A 27,075-nucleotide genomic window follows, 5' to 3' on the forward strand; every position below is an offset into this window, starting at 1 on the left:
CGGTGAAACCCCGTCTCTACTAAAAATACTAAAAATTAGCCGGGCGTGGTGGCGGGTGCCTGTAGTCCCAGCTACTCGGGAGGCTGAGGCAGGAGAATGGCGTGAACCCAGGAGGTGGAGCTTGCAGTGAGCCGAGATCGCTCCACTGCACTCCAGCCTGGGCGACAGAGCGAGACTCCATCTCAAAAAAAAAAAAAAAAAAAAAATTATTAAGGATTTCAAGGCGGTGACATCAGAGCATTAAACCAAGTGCTGGCCCTTTGTGACCATCTAGGTTGCCTGCCAGGAAAGCTACCTCGGCGCTGCCTCTGCTGCCTCCCTCAAGACAGCAATGAGGTAAATCCGTGGTAAAGTCGTTAATCTGAGAATGTTCTATAACACACTGACTTCAGCTCCATTTTATAAGTTTGGTTAGTATTCAATCATGTAAATAGAGATCAGGACTCAATTTTACTTGCAAGAAATGGGTATACCACAAAAACTTGGTTAAGTTCATTTCTCTGAAACAGAAAAAAGTTTAAACACCTTTTATTTGAAGAAATATTGCTTCTAGACTTTCCTGAAGCCAGAATTGTTCTATAAAAGTATCATGGAATATTATACATGATTAAAAAACAGAGTATGCTTCCTAATAACTTGAAATCTTTTTACAAAGCACATCATTCATGATCATAAATATGTTTGTTCTGTCATCCCACCGATGATACACACATCAGGTAAGCAGCTAATTTGAACATATGTACAGAGTCTATGATAAAGATTTAAAGTTACCAAAAAGATTCAGCTATAACATATTAAATTTTCTTTAAAAGAGTTTACCATAAACACTTAAAGAAAACATAATTTATCTAAGCACTTGAATTATCTAAAAATAAGAAGAAAACCTCTCTTAGGGTAAGCAAAAACACATCATCTTGGGAAGCTGAATAAAAGGGTACTGATGACTCAGTGAGGTAATCCTTTAGCTGGTATTTAAAAACCTAATACACAACAAGAATATTTTCAAGAATACAGATTTTCAAAAGCAATTTTGAACTATGTCTTTAAAAGATATCAGAACTTGGTGAAGGTCTTACAAATAATCACAGAACACAATGTTAAGAAATTAACTTCTCTTGTGGTATGTTGAAATTGTGGAACATTCATGATTTTCTTTTATTGAGAAGTTCTTGGTGTAAATTCAAAACTAGTCATATTTTGTCAACATTTAAGCTTCTTAGCCGTGCCAAGAAAACCAAATAAAGATGAAAATAGATCTTTAGATCTTTTTCTCCTGTCAAGAAAATAACCCAAAATATAGCAATCTTAAAGGTATGATGTATGATGAACGCTTTGAGGCTAGGCACAGAGAGAGCAGGCAATCTTCATTTTGTTTACTTATTTATTTATTTTCACCACCAACATTATTAGCCATGCCTTTCTGCTAATCGATTTTAGCAAGTCGAGGTAAAACACATGCAACATTTTCTGGCAAAAGCTTAATGTCAAACAATATGTGATCCATACTGTGTGTCATCCTTGGGGGTTTATTTGACTTTGTCACAATGACAGCCAACAGTGAGACTGATAAGCCTGTAAAAATAAAAAAAAATAAGACTAATCAAATAGACATGGCATTTTAATCTCAAAGTGCAAAATCATCTAACTGAAAATGACGGCATTGAAAAATTCCAGTGGTTAAAAATGAATCAAAACTTCATTACGCAGGCAGTGGAAGTGTGTTGAAAGATTTACCAGGGGTGTCAAGTTTTAGACACTCAGAAAGGCACCATTCTAGCCATCTTGATTGGATAACATGTATATACTTATGTCCCTACGATATTCAAAAGATAATACTGTTTTAGTACAAAACAAACAAACAAGCAAAAAATCAAAACCAAGCCAACCCAAATATCCCCAGCCTTTCTTTCTACTCTTGGCAGATAGTAAATTATAACGATGAGTCTCCGTGTGCACACCGCTTGCTCACATGCTCACTAGCTTCTACTGCACAAAGGTACCCAGGGTAGCTTGGAATGTTGGTGGCTGTGATTACCTTTATTAGTTTACAAATAAAAAAGTTAAAAAGAAATACTGTGTTTAGGGTAAGGTAACAATTTCATCTAATCAGAGGAGAGTGAAGAGGAGGCGCTGCCTTCTAGGTGCTGTGACTTCTCCTTTTCGTGATTCTTCTCCACCTTGGTCAACATCTTCCCCGCTATGCTGGAATTACTTCGGTCTTCTGCGGTGGCCATGGTGAACATCTGATGAACTGAAATTCCATCGGAATGCACAGGAAGATATAGTTGATCTTCAAAAATGTCCTTTCCAGGACCACCATACTGGGGAATTTCTTTCGGGTGCCTGCGAATGGGCTGCAGCCTGGGGCTGGGCCTGAGCTCTAGCTCTGTCACACCATCGCCACTGAAATCGGTTTCCAGATGATTGGTCCCTTCATGCCCCGTCCATTTTTCAGTTTTTCTCCAGTGTTCAGAATTCAAATGATTAACTTCTGGAATGTCATTATTCCATTCAAGTTTACTCTCTGGACTTAATGTTGGTCGGTTCAAATGCAGGGTTCGAAGGTCGGCTGGCAAGGTCAAATGAGGTGTTTTCCCAACCTTATGCCTTAGGTCTTCATCTGAGTCAGCAGAGGCCATCTCCATTGACACAGCGCTCTCAGCAGAGACAACCAGGAACCCGTCACTTTGAGCAGTTTGAGTCTTATTTGTTTTATTTTGCTCATAGTGACTCTTCAGCAGTGCAAATACTCTATCTACATCCTTCAAGTAATTAGTCCAGTCCACCAGACTAAGTCTGTAGTTTTGTCTGTACTCATAGATGTTTTCATTCACACTGTGTAGCTCCTCTAGGCCTTGCCAGTTGATGTCTGCAGTGAGACGGGGCTGATTAACCTTCCCATCCATCCCATAACTGTCCTCTGTGAAAAGAGAGAAGAAGGTGAATCATTAGTGGAGAAAAGGCTTTCTACTTACCTGGACAAGCAACTTACATTGTTTTTACAGAGTTAATCAATGAGAAGTATGACACGCAAAAGCATTTTCCCCTAGTCATTTGTTGTCACAGAGTGGCCTTAGGTTACAGGTGATTAAACAACAGAATATTGGGGAAAAAAAAGATCACATTCGTGAAAACATCTATGACTAAGCATGGTTAGTGCTGAAAATGGCACGGTCCTTTCAGCCAGGGGATTTGGGTTTCACTCCTGGCCCCACTCAAATCAACTTTGTAACCAGAAGAGCACGTGAGTGAGTCCCTCTGAGTCTTGCTCCCTCATCTGTCAAGTGTAGAAATAGTTGTATGATAAAATCATTACTACTTATAAGGTTGCTGGGTGAATGACAAATTTGAAAGTATTTGAATGTAATAGGCAATGCTTAGTATGATATTTTTATTTTATATTCCCTAACACTCAGTATAAAAGCAAATCTGAATGCAATTAAGCTCTTCAAATCAAATGCCTGGATTTATTTCTTTGATTGTTGTTTTTGCCTGAAAGTTCTATGTCCTAGATAAATGTGTGCCTTAGATAATTGAATGACTTTCTCATATGCAAAGAAGGCACCAGCTTTCTCTCTCTCAGATCTTTCTACATCTCCAGGATGACTGTAGCCCTGCAGAAAATAACACTTGTTCTCTAGTTGTGCCTAAGTACCATTTGGAAAGAGGTGGCCTAGATGAGTGCAATGACCACCCATAAAGCCATACAGACCAGCAAGAAGAATAAGCAAAACTATACCAAACCCACAACCTCAGTGTAGCTAGAAGATAGAGAATCCTACAATCTTCAGATCACGTGTAGATAAAAAAAGTTGACACCAAATCCCAGCAGAGCTGAATGTCACACTGTGGCCACAAGCTCTGGGAAAACAGTATGGAAGAGAGAAGAGGGAAGTGTCAGTGGAGTCAAAGATTGATTGGAGGCTGTTGGTGGAAAGAACGTCAATCTTTTGCATAAAATACTGTAAAGATTCCTGGTGAGCCACAGCACTGACAATGAGGATGGGACCTCTAAGTCCCAGCCTTGTGCCTGTGCACGATTGAAGGCAGCAGTCTGGGAGGCATTGCTTAGGGCAGAAAAGGACACAAAGGAAGAGAGAAGGGAGAAACAGCCATTGGAAACTGGGTGTTAAAACAAGGAGGAAGCAAAAGATGGGAAATTTCAGATCCTGCAAGAAAAAAGAGATACGAAAAGTTGGAAGACACACAACCTCTCTCACTTTCACTCCCAAATAATAATAAAATAAAAAGGTAAAGAGGAAGTATACTTAGTTACACTCACAGAAAAGAATTCTCTTAAACTAGGAGGCTTGTAAATAGTATAAATCCATGAAATAAAAGAACCTAAATCTATATCAAATTACCATAAAAGAAAGTAGAACAATGAGATACCATCTCATGCCAGTCAGAATGGTGATTATTAAAATGTCAAGAAACAACAGATGCTGGCAAGGTTGCAGAGAAGTAGGAACGCTTTCACACTGTTGGTGGGAGTATAAATTAGTTCAACCACTGTGGAAGACAGTGTGGTGATTCCTCAAAGATTTAGAACCAGAAATGCCATTTGACCCAGCAATCCCATTACTGGATATGTACTCAAAGGAATATAAATCATTCTATTATAAAGACATATGCACGCGTATGTTCACTGCAGCACTATTCACAATAGCAAAGACATGGAATCGACCCAAATGCCCATCACTGATAGACTGGATAAAGAAAATGTGGTACATATATACCGTGGAATACTATGCAGCCATAAAAAGGAATGAGATCATTTCCTTTTCAAGGACATGGATGAAGCTGGAAGCCATTATCTTCAGCAGACTAACACAAGAACAGAAAACCAAACACTGGGTGTTCTCACTTACAAGTGGGAGCCGAACATTGAGAACACATGGACACAGGAAGGGGAACTATCTAACACTCGGGCTTGTTGTGGGGTTGTTGGGAGAAAGAGAGCATCAGGGAAAACAGCTAATACATGCTGGGCTTAATACCTAGGTGATGGGTTGATAGGTGCAGCAAACCACCATAGTACACATTTACCTATGTAACAAACCGGCACATCCTGCACATGCATCCCAGAACTTAAAAAAATAAAATAAACAACAACAACAAAAATAAAGTGGAAAACAAGAATTTAAAAAACCATCTTAAGAAAATGCTCCTGGCGAAATAAACTATAAAGTGCAGAAAACCACAACACACCAGTGCTGTGTGAATTAAATGTTCTCAATCAAGCATCTGAGGATGGAAAAGCCATCTGAAATCAGAAATTCAAATATGAACCTAGCATCTCATATCCAGTCCAGATCTCCTTCAAGTATCAAGGCTATAAAGGAACAGTTTGAAACACACGAGAATGCAGGGGATACTGTGCACATCAGCTCTTCTTCAGCAATCTTCCAGAGGCTGTGACTCGTTTGTCCAAGAAATCACTGGGGAAATGGAAGCAAAAATATAGAGGGTGCACATTTAATAGATTTATCAGATCTAGGATAAAAATAAAGGTAGAAGAAGTGTGAAAAAATAATATATGCATTTTATAGGACATGCTAGAAATAATGCAACTAAAAATGTGAGAGGGAGCACAGACCAAAGAGAACAATCTCATTCAGTATGATTCAGGTAATAATTGGGAGTGAGAGAAGCCATTAAAAACTGTCTAATGAGATAATGAAAGGTTAAATGAGATAACAGGGATTTAGAGCGGGCATGGTGCCTCATGCTTCTAATCCCAGGAGTTTGGGGAGGATGAGGCGGGTGGATCACTTGAGGTCAGGAGTTTAAGACCAGCCTGACCAGCATGGTGAAACCCTGTCTCTATTAAAAATACCAAAAAAGAAAAAACACAAAACAGGGATTAAGGGCATTAAAAATGTGTAAGTACAAAGACAATTACCAAAAGAGCAACTATCTTGATAAAGAAGAAATTATAGAAGATGCAATGAGAAATATATAGAAACACAATAGGTGTTATCAGTACAAGGGAGCAAGAGTAAATAAGAATATGTATTGGAGTATTACGGGCACCATCAAGTGGACCTTTTGGTGTGCTCCCTTGTGGTAGCCACTGGGGCTCATAAAATGAGTGGGTATGGGGGGTGGTGCTGCAGCCATGCAGAGATGGGCTAAGTCTGGACCTATTCCTCTTGCACTGTCAGACATGTAATGCCAAAAAGAGAGTCAGAGACTGCAGATGGCTATGGGGCAGATTCCCCTGGGGTAGGCACCCCATGCATAGCTGGTAAGTGGATTACATGGGAGCAACCAATGCCAGTAGCCCCGATGGGATAGATCAGGGTCTTAACAGAAATAGACACTTACCCCAGGCTGGGCTTTGTAGACCTATTTTAAGCATTGCATCTACTTAAATGCAATGCAAATGCTTAAAATATTATTACAGGATAGGAACAGAAAATACTGTACTAATTTGGACCACCAAGTTACATTTCTTCAGATGAAAGGACACATTTTATAGCCCATAATGTCCAAAAGTGAGCAAAGATAGCTCACATCAAATGGACGTATAATGGTGCACATTATCCTTAGAGTAACAGTTCCATAAGAACAGGAAGGAATGGGCAGTTAAAACATTTGCTGTCTAAAATGTGGGGAGACAAAAGCATTGAAGGCTGGCTTACATACCTTCACACTCAACGTAAGGAGGCTGAGTGTCCCCCACTGGACAGATTTCTCTGCTTTGCAGGAGGATAAAAGGAGAGGGGGCAGGAGAGGATGCTGGTGTGATGATGCAAGTCTTCTGCACAGCACTTCAACTTTCTTTTTTATACGTGATGCAGAGATGCAACTGCTGGTGTTGGAAGCAGGGATGTTTCCTAAGCAAAAAACCCTAATTATACTTTAAAACGATGTCAGAATTCCTAAGGGCCTGATAGGGCAGGTTGTGCCTTCACCCCATCTGGCAAAACTGGGGTTAACAGTGAATGCAGGTATATTGCCTGGTGGTTAAAAACAGTTCATTAGTTCTGCACCTATATAAACTTACTCTATTTGAATGGGAGCAGACTGAGCAAGAGGTACTTGCTAGCCTATTATTGGTAGTCTAGTGATAATACTAGACTAGTATTGCTGCCTGAAGCCTAGAGCAGCACAATGGCTGAATCTAATGTCTCTTCCAAAGGTGGAAAACTTTGGTCATAAATGGAGAGATGGAGGAATAGTAACTGAGGCTGAAGGAATGAATAAGTGGGTTATGTCATGAGTCATGAGAGAAATCCAATATTACATTAACAGCTTGAAAAAGGCTCAGAACAGGAGATGACATTGTCTCTTAGCTACATTATACCAGACTCCTAAAAGGGTGAGGTCATATATTGCTAAGCCACTCCTGGCAAGATCCAACAGAAGCTGGCAAACCTGAGTGGCCTTGCCCTAACAGGTATTTTCATATGACAGAATGATGGACTGGACTAATTATTGTTGGCTGAATGCAATTCTAGGAATGTGCCAATATCTTTTGACTTTTATAATCTTCTCACTAAGGGGTTCATGGCCAGGGGACTAGGGCATAATAAGAAAAATGTATTTGGTCTACCCCCAGTTCACAGAGATCCTAATGCCCTTGCAATCTCCAGGGAGATAAGAGTGTCTTTTATATGCTGAGGAGATGGCTAGGGTACCCTAGACAGCTCTAGGTTGGGAGCTGGGCTGATCATCAGAAAGACCTCCACATGATTAGAGAGTTGGGACTCTCAGACCTCTGTGGAGCGGACAGGGGCCTGGAGATTGAGTTAACTACCAATGGCCAATGATGCAATCAATCATGCTTATGTAATGGAACCTCATTAAAAACCTTGAACGATAACAGGGTTCAGAGAAATTTCCAGCTGGTGAATGCAACTACATGCCGTGAAGGTAGCACACTTCGAACTCAAGGACAGAAGCTTCTGCGTTTGGGACCCATCTGGACCTTAGCCTATGTACCTCTTTGTCTGGCTATTTATTTGCATTTCTTATAATATCCTTTATAATAAACTGGTAAATATTTTAAAAATCGTTGAAATATACAAAATTAAAAACACAAGAGATGTGGCTCATGCCTGTAATCCCAGCACTCTGGAAGGCTGAGATGGGAGGATTGCATGAGCCCAGGAGTTTAACAGCAGCCTGGGCACCATAGCAAGAACTCACCTCTAATAAAAATTTAAAAATTAGCTGAGTGTGGTGGCGCACGCCTGTAATCCCAGCTACTCAGAAGGCTGAGGTGGGAGGATCACTGGAACCCAGGAGGCTGAGGGTGCAGTGAGCCATGATTGCTACTATACTCCAGCCTGGGTGACAGACGGAAACCCCATCTTAAAAAAAAAAACAAAAAACAAGAGACTACTTTGCAGACCTCAGTGAGAACAAATTTGAAAACCTGGATGAAACATAGTTGCTCAGGAAAATAGTTTGCCGAAATTGATGCTGTTAAAAGAAAAACCTCAGCTGAATTAAGTTTAACAGAGTTTAATTGAGCAAAGAACGATTTGCAAATCTGGCAGCCTGCCAAGCCAGAGTAGACTGAGAGACTCCAACGCAGCTGCGTGGTGGAAGAAGATGTATGGACAGAAAAAGAAAAGCGACGGACAGAAAACAAAAGTGAAGTACAGAAGCAGCCAGATTGGTTACAGCTCAGTGTTTGCCTTATTTGAACAGAGTTTGAGCAGTTGGCCACCTTTGAAGGGCCAAAACTCAGTGATGGGCACAAGAGTAGGCTACAGTCTGTATACAACTCTATTTAGGTTATAGTTCACGATATACAGAGAAACCTTTAGGCTGAACTTAAAATATGTGAGGAGGCAGATTTAGGCTAAACTTGATTTAACAACCCAATATAGATAGAAAGCTTAAATAGAACAGTTTCCATAGAAGAAAAAGCAAGCCCAAAGAACCACTGTGCAAAGATGCATCAGGTCTGTAGACTTTCACAGGAGAAGTTTACCAAATCTTCAATGAAAAGAGAATCCTAATAGACTGTTCTAGAGCAGATAACTCAAGAAAACTTCCAAACTCTTTTTACGAAGCAAGGATAACATTGATAGCTGTGATAGGCAGAATAGTGGACTCCACCCGGCAAAGATGTCCACATCCAAATTCCTGGAAACTATTGACAAGTTCCTTTACCTGGCCAAAGGGACTCTGCGAATGTGACTAAGTCATGGATCCTGAGATTGGGGCAGGGGAGTATCCTGGAGCATCCAGGTGGGGCCAGTGGGATCTCAAGAGTCCTTATAAAGGGAAAGGGAGGTGGTAGGTAGGAGGGGTAGAGAAGGAGATGTGACCCCAGAAAACAGAGGAAGGTGTGGGTTGGGGGAGAGACTGATTTGAAGATTGGCTACATTTTTGTATTTGAAGATGGCAGAAGAGACCATGAATGAGGAATGCAGGCAGCCTCTAGAAACTGGAAAAAGCAAGGACATTCTTGCCTCGAGCCCCCAGAAGATTTCAGCCCAGTAAGATTCATTTCGAATTTCTGACCCCTAGAAACACGAGAGAATAAATTTGTGTTGTTTTAAAGGCACAGTGGTAATTTATTACAGCAGTAATAAGAAACTAATATAATATCTAAGACATAATGCTAGTAAAAACAAAAATGAAATCACAGATTGGTATCATTTAAAAATATGATACAAAAATCTTAAATAAAATATTAGTGAACAGAATTCAGTATTACGAAAGCAACACACAATAACCCAGTGGAATTTATTTCAGGAATGAAAGGATTCATTCTTACCAAATCTATTAATATAATACACAATAATAATTTAATAGACCTAAAGAGAATAATTATCTGAGCATCTTCATAGATGCTAAAAAAAGCTTTTTGACAAATTCAACGTTCATTAAAGATAAAAGCACTAAAAAAAAAGAACTGATGGCTATTTCCTTAACATGATAAAAGTATATATAACTCAGTCCTAAAGCTTGCCTCTTATTTAATAGAGAAACTCTAAAAGCATTTTAATTGAAATCAGGAGCAGGGTAACATTATATTGGAAGCACTAGGTCACTCAATTAGACATATCTCTACATATCTGTAGGTACAACAATAAATGTCGAGGCTGGGCGCGGTGGCTCATGCCTGTAATCCTAGCACTCTGGAAGGCCGAGGTGGGCGGATCACCTGAGGTCAGGAGTTCAAGACCAGCCTGGCCAACATGGTGAAACCCTGTCTCTACTAAAAATACAAAAATTAGCTGGGTATGGTGGCAGGTGCCTGTAATCCCAGCTACTCGGGAGGGGAGGCAGAAGAATCGCTTGAACCCAGAAGGTGGAGGTTACAGTGAGCCAAGATCATGCCACTGCACTCCAGCTTGGGAGACAGAGCAAAACTCTGTCTCAAAAAAAAAAAAAAAAAAAAAAAGAAAAAAAAGAATGGATGTTGATAGATGCCAGTGTGTCTCTTAGCTCTATCCATCAAAAGGATCTATATGCCAAGACACCTCAGCAGCAATTTTATACACCTCAGACCCAGATCTTGGTGTTCAAATGCCATTCCCCTTTAAAAGGAACTGGGGCCCTTTGGAGAAATGGCTGTTTCCAAATGTGGAGTGGCAAAAATGCCATATGAACCTGGAACATGCTTTTAGGCCAGAAAGCAACGAGGTGGTCAAAAAATGATGAGGATGCTTCAAAAGTACACGGAATCCAGGTGCAGGGACACCAGTGGCCAATCTAAGACACTTTAATCATCAAAATAAATAATGATAGCAAGAGAATATCCATGGAATAAACTGAGAATCTAAGTCCATACTGATAGAAATAAATACACAGGAGAGGAGGAAAATCTCTTCTTTCATATTTTTGAAACAGGGTCTGGCTCTGTCATCCAGGTTGGAATGTAGTGGTGCTATCTCAGCTCACTGCAAGCTCTGCCTCTGAGTAACTGGGACAACAGGTGCTGGGACTAAGCCCAGCTAATTTTTTGAATGTTGTATTTTTAGTAGAGATAAGGTCTTGCTATGCTGCTCAGGCCGGTCTTGAACTTCTGAGCTCAAGCACGTATTCCTCCCACCTCAGCCTTCCAAAGTGCTGGGATTACAGGTGTGAGCCTCCATATCTGGCCAGGAAATCTCTTCTTTACAGTACAATACTACCTAAGAAATGCAGGAGGAGCCAGGCACGGTGGCTCATGACTGTAATCCCAGCAATTCGGGAGGTTGAGAGATGGGAGAATCGCTTGAGCCCAGGAGTTTGAGACTAGCCTGGGCAATATAGTGAGACCTTGTCTCTACAAAATAAATTTTTAAAAATTAGCTGAGTGTGGTGGCATGCACCTGTAATCCCAGCTACTTGGGAGGCTGAGGTGGCAGGATCCCTTGAGCCTGGGGGGTCAAGCCTGCAGTAAGCCAAGATTGCAACACTGTACTCCAGCCTGGGTGACAGAGCAAGACCGTGTCTCAGACGAAAAAAAAAAAAAAAAAAAAAAAAAGCAAGCAGGAGGAATTACAGAGTGGGAGAAATCATCATTTGCAGCCATCATGGTAACAACAAATGATTCAGGCAGAAATGAATCATGAATGCCTTAAAAGCTAGTAGATGAATTACTTATTAATTAAAAAAGAAAAAAATTATAGTGGCTTCACCTAGCAAACTCCACGTTTGCCAAGTAATCAAAGGTAATACCACCAAGATGTTATGCAGCTCCTGATAAGATATCCCGAGAGCACAATATGTGGTATTCCTGACAAAAATCCACAGCTTCAATTCAATCCTGATGAAACATCAGACAAACCCCAACAGAGGGACATTTTACAAAATAACTGGCATGTGCTCTTTAAAATATCATGACTGATAATGAGAAGTTGAGGAACTGTTCCAGATAAAAGAATACTCTAAAAAGAGGTGAGTTTCCTGCAATGTGTGATTCTGGATTGGATCCCAGGCCAGAAAAGCAAAAAATGATGAATATGGCATTATTGGGACAATTGTTAACATTTGAACATGAAATGTAGATTTGACAATTGCTTTGTAACAATGTTAAATTGCTTGATTTTGATAAATGCATAACAGTTATGCAAGAGAATATTTTTGTTCTTAGGAAATACCTCCTAAAGCATTTATATATAAAGGGGAATGATGTTTGCAAATTACTTGCAAATGATTCAGAAAAAAAGGTATGTGGAGAAAGTGAGTGAAAGAACAAGAAAAAACAATAAAGCAAATGGGGTAACAGTTCTTGAAATTATTCTTGCGACCTTTCTATAAATGTAAAGTTATATCAAAATAGAAAGTTAAATTTATTCGACATTAGAACTTAAATTTTCCATGTGTCTCCTGGTTTCTGCCTGTCTTCAGCTCAAAAAAGGAAACCTTTTTCTTGGGTCATTTGGAAGCTGTTTATTCAGAGAGAAAAGGTATAGATAGGCTTGTTCTGACAGGTGAATTTTCAGAATAAATGTAGATGATTTCACGTTACAGATAATTATTCCCCAATCCCGGAAACAGAAAAGCCGTGAATCCACTAAGACAAATTCAAGAACATACCCAGGTCGCAAGCCAAGTCACATTTCTTTCTGGATGACACTTACTTACTTTTAAAAACTTAACCACATAATTACATCATGCTATATTCCACAGACGGGTAATTTAAGAGATCATGCATGCATGGAATTTTAACTCTACCTGGAGCAGTGTTATAATTAACAGGTGCTGATGGTGTCATAAGAAGCAGAAGGGATTGTTTCTGCAGACACAGGCTGACTTCTGCAGCTTCTCTGGCCTCTTCTCTTCCCCTTTGGCACATCACCTCTGTACCAGCCACAGGAACAAGTGCAATGTCCTGAAAGTACCAGGCTCTCTCCTTCCTCAGTGTTTGTATTTATTTCTAGAATGTACTTCCCTGCCTCATTAGCCCAGTCAGCTCTCAGCCTTCAAGAGGAGCTCTCATCCCCTTCACAGAGCCTCTCTGGCCGTTCCCCTGGGTTGTGTGAACCCCTCCATTATGGCATCATCTATACCTGATTCTGGGTACCTGTGCTCAGTAGCAAATTGAATTTCACCAGGCCAGGTGTCTACAGTCTCAAGAAGCAAGCAATGGGTCGATCAGAAAATCATAAAGCATTATATGTAGTTTGTTGCTTGTTGCTATCTGGCAGGATATTTTAATTAATACAGCTATTCTCTTCCAAGTCTCATTTCTAATGGTACTAATTTAAACTTCACAATGGGAAGAGCCCGAACAGACTATCTGCGTTAATACATCTGCTCCTTTCTCCTAAGCCCTTCCATGTTTTGCTGAGCTCTTTGTTTTTTTTTTTTCTGAAGGCACAGGGTTTCCAATATTTGGACCAAACTGGTATTCATCTTTGGTGATTTTCGTGCTACTTGAAACATAATATGTTTTAGCTTGAAATGGAATTTGATTTAGGCTTTGAAATTTCAGAGGTTCTGATTTTGGCGTCCTGCTAGTATCCAAAAGCAAATTGTAAATTGGCTTTTTGATACTAGCAGGACGCCAAAATCAGAATTGGCCATAGTAAAAATATCATAAATTTCTTTCTTTTTTGAGACAGAGTATCACTCTTGTTGCCCAGGCTGGAGTGCAATGGCGCGATCTTGGCTCATTGCAACCTCCGCCTCCTGGGTTCAAGCCATTCTCCTGTCTCAGCCTCCCGAGTAGCTGGGATTACAGGCATGCACCACCACGTCCGGGTAATTTTGTATTTTTAGTAGAGACGGGGTTTCTCCATGTTGGTCAGGCTGGTCTCGAACGAGGTGATCTGCCCACCTTGGCCTCCCAAAGTGCTGCGATTACAGGTGTGAGCCACTGTGCCTAGCCATTTTTATTTTTTTTGTAAGGTGAAAGGAAGTTTATTAAGAAAGCAAAGGAATAAAAAATGGCTACTCCACAGGCAGAGCAACCAGAAGACCATAAATTTCTAACCTACACAATTTTATGGATGAATTGTAAGAATAGCTATTTATTTTACAAATGAAAGCCAATTAATGTTCAACCCTAAAGATAGTCTAAAAATAGAAATAAATATGTATGTCATTTATAGATGACTAACTTGTGTGTGGTTAATGGCTGATTATATCTACTTATTGGTAAATGCACATAACTTTTCCTCTTTATTAATATAGCATTGACATTAAAAACTGCAATTTTGTCATCCATTAATGTGAAGATAAATGTCCTTCAAAATTCCAGGGCTCAGCCAGGCACGGTGGCTCATACCTGTAATCTCAGCACTTTGGGAGGCTGAGGTGGGAGGATCACTTGAGCAGGAGTTCGAGACCAGCCTGACGAACATGGTGAAACCCCATCTCTACTAAAAATACAAAAATTAGCCAGGCATGGAGGTCTGTGCCTGTAGTCCCAGCTACTAGGGAGGCTGAGGCAGGGGAATTGCTTGAACCCGGGAGGTGGAGGTTGCAGTGAGCCAAGATTGTGTCACTGCACTCCAGCCTGGGTGACAGAGCAAGACTCCACCTCAAAAAAAAAAAAAAAAAAAAAAAAAAAAATTCCAGGGCTCTTTGATACAATTTGTCTCTCACTATTCAAATTTATCAAACATCAGTCATACAATAATATGAATTCAGGGCTTACTTTTCAGGTAATATCTCATGAAATCCTTGTGTATTATTATGCATATGTATTACCACCTTTTTAAAGATGAGAAAATTCAGCCATAATAAAAGAAGTTAAATTGTCCAAGAGAATCAGTATAGTGTAGAGATGAACAGCACAGCTAGAACCAGACTCGCTGGGTTTGAATTTCACCATTTATCAGCTGTGTAATCTTGGGAAAGTTATTTAGTCACTCTGTGGCTTAATTTCCTCATCTGTAAAATGGGGATAATAAACTGGGTGTGGTGGCAGGCACCTGTAATCCCAGCTACCTGGGAGGCTGAGGCAAGGAAAATTGCTTGAACCTGGGAGATGGAGGTTGCAGTGAGCCAAGTTGGTGCCACGGCCCTCCAGCCCAGGCGACAGTGTGAGACTCCGTCTTAAAAAAAAAAAAAAATGACGATAATAATAGTACTGACCTCACAAAGTTATGGAGAGGGTTAAATACATTAATATACGAAAGCATTCAGAAGAGCGCTGGACCATAGTAAGTGTTGTAATACTGTTAGCAACTGGTCCTCAAATTGGGAAGTGATGGAGCCAGAACTGACCCACAAACCAATGCGACTCACAAAACTATTCTCATAACTATTTATGCCACCTAATCTGATCAGCCCAAATCCTCTCATATTATTTCTCCCAGTTTAATGCTCTTGAATGTCTGCCTATTGCTTTTAGGACAGGGATTACATCCTTTGATGTAGCATGTAACTAGGGTGACCACATTTTTCGTTTGCCTGGGATGGTCCCAGTTTGTATCTGCTGTACTGGTACCCTGTTCATTTTGGCATTTGTCCAGAATTTTTGATATTTTAGCTTAGAAAATAGTTTTAAATACAACTGTTTTATAGATCTACTGACTAGTTCATTGGTAAACAAATACATAACAATATTTATATAGAATTAATATAAATAATAATTAATATAAATAATTAACTATTTTTAGTACTCCTCCCTCATGGTCAAAACATCCCTGTTTGGAAGATATATCATATCATCATTCTCCATATACCACACTCCATAAAATAGGCCCTGGTTGCCTTTTCAGCTCATCCTTCTCTTCTCCTTCCCTTGCACTGTCACGGAACTGATCATAAGCATAAGTCCCCACACGAGTCTTGCCTTCTGGTTGGACTGACTTCCTTTCCATCCTGTGTCTGGATCACTGCACTGTTGCCTTCAGGATGCGGCATAAATGCCAACTCCTTGGAAAGCTTCCTTTGATTTCTCAGGGTTGGGTTGGGGCCCTCTCCTGGCTCTTATGACACCATATATTTCTGGTCAAAGCACTTTGCATCGTGCATTCTAACACCAGACTGCACTCCCTGTGAAGGCGGCGTTTGGCACAGAGGTGGTCGTTTCGATTCTTTCTGTCTTTATTTGTTGCACGGATGAATGAGGGCACATTTTCCCCCTATATATTGAAACTGATTAAAGATACATTTCATTCCGCAGTCTGGGGAGGATCTTAAGGAGTTCTGCACGTGCTATACTTTAGTTTCTTCTCTGGCACAAGAAACAAGGCCTTTGGAATAGGGTCACTATTGGAAAGGTAAGAAAAATGATGAACACCCTCTGACAACTTAGACTAACCCAAGTCTGACCTTAACCTTACCAGGGTGGCCACTGTTGTCACCCCTGCCACTATCCAGCTCTCATGGCCGAGCTTTGGCTGGATTTTGGTGCCTACTGGCCGCTCCATGACACACCTCTGTGCACGCAGCGGCCCTGGCTCTGACCTACATACACCCTAACGACTTTCACCCTAAGTGTCCTCAACACCTTAGGGGGCCAATCTCACCTCCAGCCCATTTAACCCCAAACCCTGCCCCTGCTCCATCTCTTGTTTGAGCATCTGAAACAGAAAAGTCCAACAGTGCTAATAAGACAGCTTTAAAAAAGGTGGAGTCCCTGAGACGTGACAGGGAGAGAACCCGGGAAGCTCCATTAGGGTAACCTACAGCAGGACAGCGCAGGTTTGTTTTGTTCTTCTCATCTCAAGAGGTTCAGGCAGTTCAGAAGACGGACTTGAGTGCTCAATTCTTTTTTTTTTTTTTTTGAGACGGCGTCTCCCTGTGTCACTCAGGCAGGAGTCCAGCGGCATGATCTCGGCTCACTGCAAGCTCCGCCTCCCGGGTTCACGCCATTCTTCTGCCTCAGCCTCCCGCCACTACGCCCGGCTAATTTTTCTTTTTCTTTTTGTATTTTTAGTAGAGACGGGGTTTCACCGTGTTAGCCAGGATGGTCTCGATCTCCTGACCTCGTGATCCGCCTGCCTCGGCCTCCCAAAGTTCTGGGAGAGTGCTCAATTCTTGGTTGCCTGTGACTGATGATGGAGTTTGGTGGTGCTGATGAATACCTTTTTGTGTTTCTTATAAAATATACTAACACGCTTTGGAATTCATATCACTGAAATTCCCTTTCCCAGACTCTTTCATCCATATAAATGTCCTGCATTCAGCATTATCCTTTACCAATGACTCCACCACTTATTGGGGCTTGGCCCCTGCCAGGGTCTGTTCTAAGCATGCCCACCAGCGAGGCTGGGATTTGAACTCAAACTAATCAGGAGCTCCAGCGTCCACCCCCATGACCACAGTGCTGTACAGCACTGACACACGGCTGTGTCACCCACAGCCACCTTTGGCACACACTGTCACTATTGGGGAGATGAGTCAAAATCAGTGAAAGCAATGTGGTCAGAGCGTGGCTGCTAAGGGTGGAGCTCTGTGTGGTCTAACAGCCCAGAGGGCTTGAAGCAAAGGATCAGGAAGCAGCCCTGCCAGAGGAAGGCCGCCAAGAACTGACCGCCTGCCCCACACAGCCCCGGGACACATGGCCACGGCTGCCAGGAGCTCCTCTTGGCCATCAAAGGGCAGCAGCATCAGCTTTCATACGCAGTGGGGAAAATAAACACCCCAACAACCTGTTGATTTTTCTCTATTTTGCAACACACTTAGAAGATGCTGCTTTCAAATGAGCCACAAATTATTTCCTGAGTCATGAGTGCCACCTTCTGAGCTGTGCTCTCCCTTTGAGCTTGTCCTAACTGGAAAATGACCAGGGTGAGTATGCAAAGCATTTCAGCTGCCCCTCCTGCTTCACACACAGGGAATAGCAAAAGGAAGAGAAAAGAAAAGATAGAAAAGAAAAGAAAGAAATTGAGCAGCAACAGAAAAAAACTTGCTTTATGAAAACGCTCTAAATAAGTCTGAAGATTAACTTTTGAAATCCACCAAAAAGAAGGCAGTTTAAAAACATTTATTTAGTTCATCTTGTACAAGATACATTTAAAAAAATGCTCTGCTGAATTTTCAAATTTCAAATTCTTCAGATCTGGTTCTTATCATTTCTCTCAAAGTCTTTTGTAATCAAATTTCACGATAAAAACTTGGTTTTTTTTTTAGTTTTCTAAAACTATGAAAATCTAAAAGAATTAAGACACTGAAACCTCCTAAGTGGCTCCATCAATGGAGGGCTTTGAACTGTTGAACCCCATTGGAAGACAGTAGTTTTCCTGGCATTTCTGTACATACTTGTTTTGCATCTGTTCTCATTCAATCCAATAAGATACAAGGAGCAGGTAAGGCCACATCAAACACTGCATTTGGGTGTTTAGTGAATTCCCAGGTGTGACTAGGCAGATATTTTCTGAGAAACCAATGTCAAGATTTCCTGCCCGCCATGTGGATATCCACTGAAAGATGGCTTGCCCTATGGACTATGAAATGGCAAAGTCTGAAAATGCCGGTTATTTTGAGTTACACAGTATCCTTAGATCTGCTCTCTGGTAAGGAGCTTAGGAGGAAAAAAAAAAAAAAAAGCAACAGGTAACACCATGTTGCCCCTGCATGCATGCTTTCAACAACTAAAGTTGCCAAGATTATGTGAAAGTGACCTCAGAAACAATTGATTATCTGGCTGATTGAGTGGTGGTGGCAGGGATCAGGGAAGGGGAGGGTCCCAGATGCTTGTCATTTACACCCAAAGTGCAGTTAAACATTCTTCCTTTCAAAGTTGGCCAGGGGTGACTTCATGGAGAATGACTCTCTGACTCATCCCTGACCAGCCTTATGTCTTAAATAATCTGTGAACACCCTTTTATCTCTTTCATGACACTAGACTGAAAATCCCTTAGCTATAAATTGAGTGCCTCATAAAATAACTGTAAAGTCAATATTTAGAGGTAGGTCCATTTATAATATTACACTTTGAAAATGTCTTAATGTGACCAATGGGAGGCAGGCAAGATCGTCCTGGTGTGTGGGATGTTACCTCAGCCCATACCCAGGGGAGACCAGCTCAAGGATGGGGTCTTCTGCTCTGTCTTATGTGTGCTGGGAGTGACACAGGGTTGGTGTGGGGCAGATTGAGGACAGTTAAGATGAAGAACAAGAGAAAATAGAAAAAAGAAGACATACATACATGGCTATAACATATATCCAAAAGTCCACCTTCCTTTGTTTTCATCTTCCCATCACCTTTCCTGTTGTCATTTGGCTTCTTGGTGGACTAATGACCTACTCTCTAAAAGGAAGCATCTGAGACCATAGCTCTGGAGGTTAGAGGGGCCGAACAGGGTACCAGGAACAGCAACATTCTTTGGGATGTTAATTTTAAAGATATTAATACAGATGAAGAAGATATTAATATAGATAAAGAAGATATTAATATAGATGGCACCAATTAAGTTCACATTTCTTTGACGGATGTTTTTCTCCCAAGTGGATACATTAACTAGGGTACTGGTAACGTCCGTGCCTCAGTTTTGTCTCAGCAGAGGCGGTAAGGACAGTGCCCAGCTGCTTCGGGTGGCAGACCTGCCTGAGGTCTGTGCTCAGAGTAGAAAATTAGCAATGGCGAATATTGCCAGGTGACCAAGTGACACGGCCATCAGGAGCGTGTGTCCCCCCTCCAGAGCACAGTGAGGGATGGATGAGGGTTGGAGGGGCATAAAATGACAGGGCTGAGGGTTGTTTATGGAATGTTTGTGTGTTGTCTTGGTGCTGTGTTGACACTATTGAGTGTCTTTATTTATTTATTTTTAGAGACAGGGTCTCTCTCTGTCCCTCAGGCTGGAGGTCGGTGTCACTATCATAGCTCACTGCAGCCTCAACCTCCTGGGCTCAAGCGATCCTCCTGCCTCAGCTTCTTGAGTAGCTGAGTAGCTGGGACTACAGGTGTGCATCACCACACCCGGCTAGTTAAAAATTTTTTTTATCTCACTTTGTTGCCCAAGCTAGTCTCAAACTCCTGGACTCAAGCAATCCTCCCACTTGGGCTCCCATAGTGCTAGGATTACAGGTGTGAGCCACTGTGTGTGGCCCTTTACTAGTGTCTTGACTCCCGGTACTCTGTCGCCAACTCCCAGCACCTCCTCGTTATTCACCACCTCTCTGCAGAGCTTTCAGAATCTTACGGCTGCTGCTTTTCACCACCAAAGTTAATGAATGAACATCAACAAGGAAATTCCTTGTTTCCTTCAACTTCGGCCTTACAGTGCTCTTAAAATTCTCATTAGTCATTTTGTGCCTTTGATGCTATATTTAATAAAAATCTCCAACCCATTTTCATGAAGCTCCCCCACCAAATCAATGTGTAAGTACCACAAAGAAAATAAATCTCCCACCCTTTCCCGGGGCTCCCAAAGGCCATTCTGTTTTTTTTCCTTCACATCATTCCATGCTTAGAAGCATCATCCAACAAGCAAACAAGCATGGGAGTAAGTAAATGCTCTGGAACATCTTGATGGGACAGTGAGCTGATTTAAAAGCAAAATGACAGTTCTGTGATCAATGACAAAACATAGTGGAGAATGCTGTTAGAACAAGCATGCACCCCCAGCTTTGCTCTGTGCAACACGGTAAGAAACAGAAATTAGTTGAAACCACTGGATCATGCAATTATTGGGGAAGAAGCTGCTGAGAAGAATAAAAAAGTGTGAATACCTGTGTAGGTCATAGCTTCCTCCGTCTTTATTTCCTGATAAAGGAAAATACAAGAGTAATTTCTGTTAGCTTTAGAACTTATAAAACCATTCACTATATAGTTTTTCATGTACAACATCTAAATCCTCGAAAGAAACACATGGTGTTAAATACAGACAGTGCTGAAGCCCAACAGAGATTTCCTATTAGGTTCAAAATGCAGATTGAAAGCTATGAATGAGAAGGTTTAAGATTAAAAAAAAAATAAGAGTTCATATGAAAAAAATGGGTTGGTGTTAAAGGGAGGAGAGCCCACTTAAAAGCAGTGGGAAAAGTACTTCCAGAAGTCCATGTAATTCTCAGGAAAAGTTAAATTTTGGTTATTTTTAGACAAAACATTGGAAAAAAACAGGCTAATAATCATCTCCCATAGGAATAGTCTGGAAGGTGGAGAGGACGGCTTGAAGTGAAACAGCATAACTGGCTCCACCCAGTGTGTCATTTCACCATTAAGGGACTCGATCAGATTTCACTAAGTAGAGTTGTTATGTCACCACCAATAAAAGTCCTATGTTCTTTTGGGGAGAAATATCTGGGTATAATATTTCTAGTGCCTCTAATGGTTGGTTGAGATTCCAAGTCTTTGCAGGCTCTTTCTCTCTCTCTCTCTCTCTTTCTTTCTTTTCCTTTTTTCTTTCTTTCTTTCTCTTTCTTTCTTTTCCTTTTTTCTTTCTTTCTTTCTCTTTCTTTCTTTCTTTTTCTTTCTTTCTTTCTCTTTTCTTTCTTTCTTTCTCTTTTCTTTCTTTCTTTCTTTCTTTCTTTCCTTCCTTCCTTCCTTCCTTTCTTTCTTCCTTCCTCTCTCTCTCCCTCCCTCCCTCCCTCTCTCTCTCTTTTTTGTAAGATTTGAGGAAAAGGTCAACAGATAAGCAGGATATTTGAAAAGATTTGAGCTGAGTGGGGTCAGTGACCAAAAGACCTATTTTGCAAGTACAGTCTGCTCTTGACTGACAACTGATTCCACTAAGTGTTAATTTAGAGGTGTTGATTGAGAACTGAGGATTTATGCTTTCTTAGGGGACTCCCAGAATTCAAAAGCCTTTGTGACCCTACAGTGGTGGAGATGACAGGTGGTGATATTGATCATTCTGGGATGGGAATCCCTACCCCTTTCAAGGCATGTGACCCAGAAAGCTGCTCACTTTTACTGTTGATGACACTGGCTCTGCACCAGACTCACAGAGAAAACCCAGTGGCACCACAAAAAGCTCCTGCAAACTGCACCCAAATGCCTGTGAGTCCAGCTCTTCACCCTTCTGGAGTTGGCATGCCATGCCAAGGTCCATGCCCTTGCCAGCTTTAGTTCTTCCTCCTTCCTTGTATGGACAGCTGGTATTTACATTTCTGCAGACATCATGAGGAGGAAATGAGTATTTTCATTAACCAGAAAAGAGCTGGGGCGGACACTGAAAAGAACTGCATCTCCATGAAACAAAGGAGAAATAAGCCAGTTTAACACACATAGCTGGGAAGGAACATCTGGCTGATTCCATTCAGACCCTCTTATATTTTTAGATCCCAAGTTAATGAACTGCTCCAATATCTCTAGTTTCAGACGAAAAATACTGGCAAAAGAAATCTAATTCAGTGTCATAGGCAGGGATCCAACTGGGGGAACTCCAAACTGGGACAGCAGAAATAGAGCATTGTGTCTTTCTATCAAAGTTCTCTTAAAAAAAGAGAATATCCTGGTTTACTCAGAGTATATCTTCAGACTGTTGACAGCAATAACAAACAAATACCTAATGCTTTCATGTCATCTTCCAACAGATGCTTCTATCAGGAATCAAGGTTTACTAATAGAATAGACCTGTGGGAGATATTGGAAGGAAATGCTCACCAAATCTTTTGGTGGATTAAGCTTTTCATTAGTACACCAGAGCTAAACTTAGAGATCAAATTGTATTTAGAATTGCCTGGAAAGTGTCTCCTCTAAGTATCTTGAACTATATGTTTCTGTGCAATTAAATGTTTCCAAGGCAGAAAGCTCAGTAACACAAAGAATTTTCCAGGTAAAATAGAAAAAAATAGCATTTTTTTCCTTACCAACATCAAGATTCTTAGGTCTTGGGTTGCACTGCTTATATCCTTGACAGCTTCTGAGCTCCATTAGTTGTACGTGTAGCTGATTCAAAATGCCTCGTTCTACCGTGTGCACTGTATTTGTGAGCTGTGAATGCAGACAGGACAATCTATTTAAGCTTATGTCTGGTTATCCTATTTTCAACAACCTTCATAAAATGAACATATATTGTCTTACCTGATAAGGATCTGTATTCATATCAAAATACTCCAAAAAGCCAGTAGCAAACTCACAGAAAAGAAAATTATGCGTCTCATTAACTGTACGCAAACACCAGTAGGTGTTATTGTTAGAACTCGTGCAAGCACAGAAAGATCCCACTGTTGGGTAAAAAAGAAAAACACAACAAAACAAAAAGAGTGAAAAACCTTAGGCAGGCTTGCCATTCCAGTGTTCCCTTATCTTTACACTTTAAAGTTCACAATTTCTTTCCTATAAATATTGTGGTTTCATGTTAAGAATAATAATACCTTTCCCCCCGTATGTAAATTTGCTGGGAAACTAGGTGAAAATGGGAAAAAAGATAGTGATCTCTTATAGGCTGAAGACTAAAGTAAAATTTCAGGCACATTAGTTTATCCTCCCCTTAGCTCTGTTATGCAGTGGTTTCCAAAGAGGGGTGAGTGAGGGAAGTATGAGAAGAAAAATATCAGAATTTCTATTTATTCTTTGCACAAAAGAAAAATGGTTATTTAATAAAGATATGGAACTAGTACTCTCACTTGTTCTATGTGGCAGATGGCCACATGTCACCAATGAAGCATGAAAAGATGGGATTTTGCAACAAAGAAGGGTTTAGAGAAGCCTTGAGCCCAGCCTGGAGGATTTGGGATGGTCTCTGCAACACTCTAGCCTGAGCTAGGCTGTGACCACAAACATCTTTTATACCACATAGCCCTCTGGTTAACTTGCAGAATGTATGCAGAAACGATGTCCCATTGATAATCAACTCATCTACTCTTCTGTTTACAAAAGGGCACCTGTTCCAAATTTGCTGACCTTTCTTGAATTTCAGAAATGTGCTGCCTAATGAGTATTTTTTAAGAGATGGGGTCTCTCTATGTTACCCAGGCTGGACTAGAACTCCTAGGCTCAGGTGATCCTCAGCTTCCCAAGTAGCTGGGACTACAGGCATGCACCACTGTGCCTGGCCCAGCAAAATTTTTTTAAAAACAACTATTAGGTTGGTGCAAACGTAATTACGGTTTTTGCATTGTTGAAATTTTCTGTTTGATATTGGAATACATTCTTAAATAAATGTGGTTATATTAATCATCATTTTAATGGGCATTTCTTGCTTTATTTATTTTTTTGCTAATAATGTATTACTTGCTCTTCATGTTTATTTTAGACTATGGAAATGGTGTTAGACAAAAACTAAATTCGAGTGATTTTCTTATTTGAGTTCAAAATGGATCGTAAAGCAGCGGAGACAACTCGCAACATTAACAAAGCATTTGGCCCAGGAACTGCTAACGAACATATAGTGGAGTGGTGGTTCAACAAGTTTTGCAAAGGAGATGAAAGCCCTGAAGATGAGGAGTGTAGTGGTGGACCATCGGAAGTTGACAATGACCTTGAGAGCAATCATCGAAGCTGATCCTCTTACAGCTACATGAGAATTTGTGGAAGAACTCAACGTCGACCCTTCTATGGTCATTTGGCATTTGAAGCAAATCAGAAAGTTGAAAAAGCTCGATAAGTGGGTGCCTTATGAGCTGAGAGGAAAATGAAAAATATCGTCGTTTTGAAGTGTTGTCTTCTCTTATTCTATGCAAAAACAACGAACCATTTCTTAATCAGATTGTGACATGCGATGAACAGCTCAGTGGCTGGAACAAGAAGAAGCTCCAAAGCACTTCCCAAAGCCAAATTCACACCAAAAAAGGTCACGGTCACTCTTTAGTGGTCTGCTGCTGGTTTGATCCACTACAGCTTTCTGAATCCTGGCCAAACCAGTACATCTGAGAAGTATGTTCAGCAAATCAATGAGATGCATCAAAAACTGCAATGTCTGCAGCCGGCATTGGTCAACAGAAAGGGCCCAATTCTTCTCCACGACAGTGCCTGACTGAATGTCACACAATCAAATCAACGCTTCAAAAGTTGAACAAATTGGGCTACGAAGTTTTGCTTCATCTGCTATATTCACCTGACCTCTCGCCAATTGACTACCACTTCTTCAAGCATCTCGACAACTTTCTGTAGGGAAAACACTTCCACAACCAGCAGAACGTAGAAAATGCTTTCCAAGAGTTCATTGAATCCTGAAGCACAAATTTTTTTTTTTTTTCTTGAGATGGAGTCTCGCTCTGTCGCCCAGGCTGGAGTGCAGTGGAGCGATCTTGGCTCACTGCAAGCTCTGCCTCCCGGGTTCACACCATTCTCCTGCCTCAGCCTCCCAAGTAGCTGGGACTACAGGCGCCTGCCACCACCCCCAGCTAATTTTTTTGTATTTTTAGTAGAGACGGGGTTTCACCATGTTAGCCAGGATGGTCTCGATCTCCTGACCTCGTGATCTGCCCACCTCGGCCTCCCAAAGTGTTGGGATAACAGGCGTGAGCGGTGCACCGTGCCCGGTCTGAAACATGAATTTTTATGCTACAGGAATAAACAAACTTATTTCTCGTGGTGAAAATGTGTTGGGTGTAATGGTTCCTATTTTGATTGAGAAAGATGTGTTTGAGCCCAGTTATAATGATTTAAAATTCACGGTCTGAAACTGCAATTGCTTTTGCACCAACCTAATAGGATAGGTACACGTAATGAGCATTCCTTGTGCACTATGTACTTTAACTCATTTAATCCTCAAAGCTACTTCTTGAGACAGAGGTTATTATTATCATCCTCATGTTAACAGATGGAAAAACCTGAGGCACGGAGATGTTAAGTAATTTGTCCAAGGTCACCCGGCTGACAATTGGTAGCACTGGGATCTGGCTACAGAGTTTACTTTTTTTTTTTTTGAGACAGTGTCTTGCTCTGTTGCCCAAGCTCGAGTGCAGTGGCATGATTAAGGCTCACTGCAGCTTTGACCTCCCAGGCTCAAGTGATCCTGTCAGTTCAGCCGCCTGTGTTGCTGGGACTACAGGTATGCACCATCACACCCGGCTAATATTTTATTTTTTGTAGAGATGGGTCTTGGCATGTTGCCTAGGCTGGTCTCGAACTCCGACACTCAAGCGATCTGCCTGCCTCGGTCTCTCAAAGTGTTGGGCTTACAGGCGTGAGCCACCACGCCCGGCCAAGAGTTTACTCTTAATTAGTAGAGTCTGCTATCCTATGTAGTATCAGACACACTAAATCTGTCCCCTTAGGCTAAAAGAGATGTTTTAAACAATGAATGAGAAATGATTTTAAAAAATTATTTTAATAGACTGTTTTTTAGAGCGGTTTTGAGTGAAAAATACAGAGCATTCTCATTTATAACCCCAGTCCCCACAGATACATAACCTCTCTCACCACAGACATCCCTCACCAGGATGGCACATTTGTTACAATCAATGAGCCTATATTGACACATCATTGTTACTCAAAGTTCATAGTTTACATTCGCGTTCACTCTTGGTGTTGCACATCCTGTGGGTTTGGACAATGCATGATGACATTTATCTGCCATTGTTGTATCACATAGAGTAGTTTCACTGCTCTAAAAATCCTGTGTTCTGCCTATTCAACCCTCTCTCCCTCCAGGAATGATTTGTTTTTAGTTGATTAGCTAATTTAAATATTTTTACACGGTCGGGTGCGGTGGCTCATGCCTATAATCCCAGCACTTTGAGATGCTGCAGTGGGCAGATCACCTGAGGTCAGGAGTTTGAGACCATCCTGGCCAACATGGCAAAACCCTGTCTCTACTAAAAATACAAAAATTAACCAGCCATGGTGGCGGGCGCCTGTAATCCCAGCTGAGGCAGGAGAATCACTTGAACCCGGGAGGCGGAGGTTGCAGTGAGCCAAGATCGCACCATTGCACTCCAGCCTGGGGGTCAAGAGTGAAACTCCATCTCAAAAAGAAAAAATTTTTTTTTACACATTATGTTCTCCAACTTGAAACTTGTATTCTCTCCGTCTCTCTCTCTTTTTTTTTCTTTGAGACAGGGTCTCACTCTGTCGCTCAGTGGCATGATCTGCAGCCTCCTCCACTGGAGCTCAAGTGACTCTCCCACCTCAGCCTCCCAAGTAGCTGGGACTACAGGCAAGCCCGGATAATTTTCATATTTTTTTTGTAGAGCTAGGGTTTCACCATGTTGCCCAGGCTGGTCTTGAACTCCTGGGCTCAAGCGATCCACCTGCCTCGGCTTCCCAAAGTGCTGGGATTACAGGTGTGAGTCACTGTGCCCAGCCAACTTTTACACTCTTAAACTTTTCATATCCTTTCTGACCTTTTATTTAATGCAAACAGTCTTTGTAATAGATGTGCACCT

The 27,075-nt window shown here is 41.2% G+C and overlaps 1 protein-coding gene across 12 annotated transcripts in view; it reads right to left on the reverse strand.

Moving 5' to 3' along the window:
* Positions 1 to 512: 512 nt before the first annotated feature.
* Positions 513 to 27,075, reverse strand: part of SULF1 (sulfatase 1) — a 194,069-nt gene continuing 167,506 nt past the window's right edge. For 4 of the 12 annotated variants that reach the window (XM_055349633.2, XM_055349632.2, XM_019032702.4 and 1 more), the window contains 4 exons: positions 22,826 to 22,968; positions 22,612 to 22,735; positions 20,530 to 20,563; positions 513 to 2,920 (listed from right to left, as the gene is read on the reverse strand). In XM_055349633.2, the coding sequence (XP_055205608.2) occupies positions 2,890 to 2,920; positions 20,530 to 20,563; positions 22,612 to 22,735; positions 22,826 to 22,968 (332 nt within the window). In that variant the 3' untranslated portion in view covers positions 513 to 2,889. Of the gene's footprint in view, positions 2,921 to 3,746; positions 3,862 to 17,826; positions 20,564 to 22,611; positions 22,736 to 22,825; positions 22,969 to 27,075 lie in introns of those variants that run through there. The other 8 variants (XM_055349630.2, XM_055349628.2, XM_055349629.2 and 5 more) reach the window with 4 other exon arrangements.

The sequence above is a fragment of the Gorilla gorilla genome, chromosome 7 (genome assembly GCF_029281585.2).
Source record: "Gorilla gorilla gorilla isolate KB3781 chromosome 7, NHGRI_mGorGor1-v2.1_pri, whole genome shotgun sequence".
Classification (NCBI taxonomy): domain Eukaryota; kingdom Metazoa; phylum Chordata; class Mammalia; order Primates; family Hominidae; genus Gorilla; species Gorilla gorilla.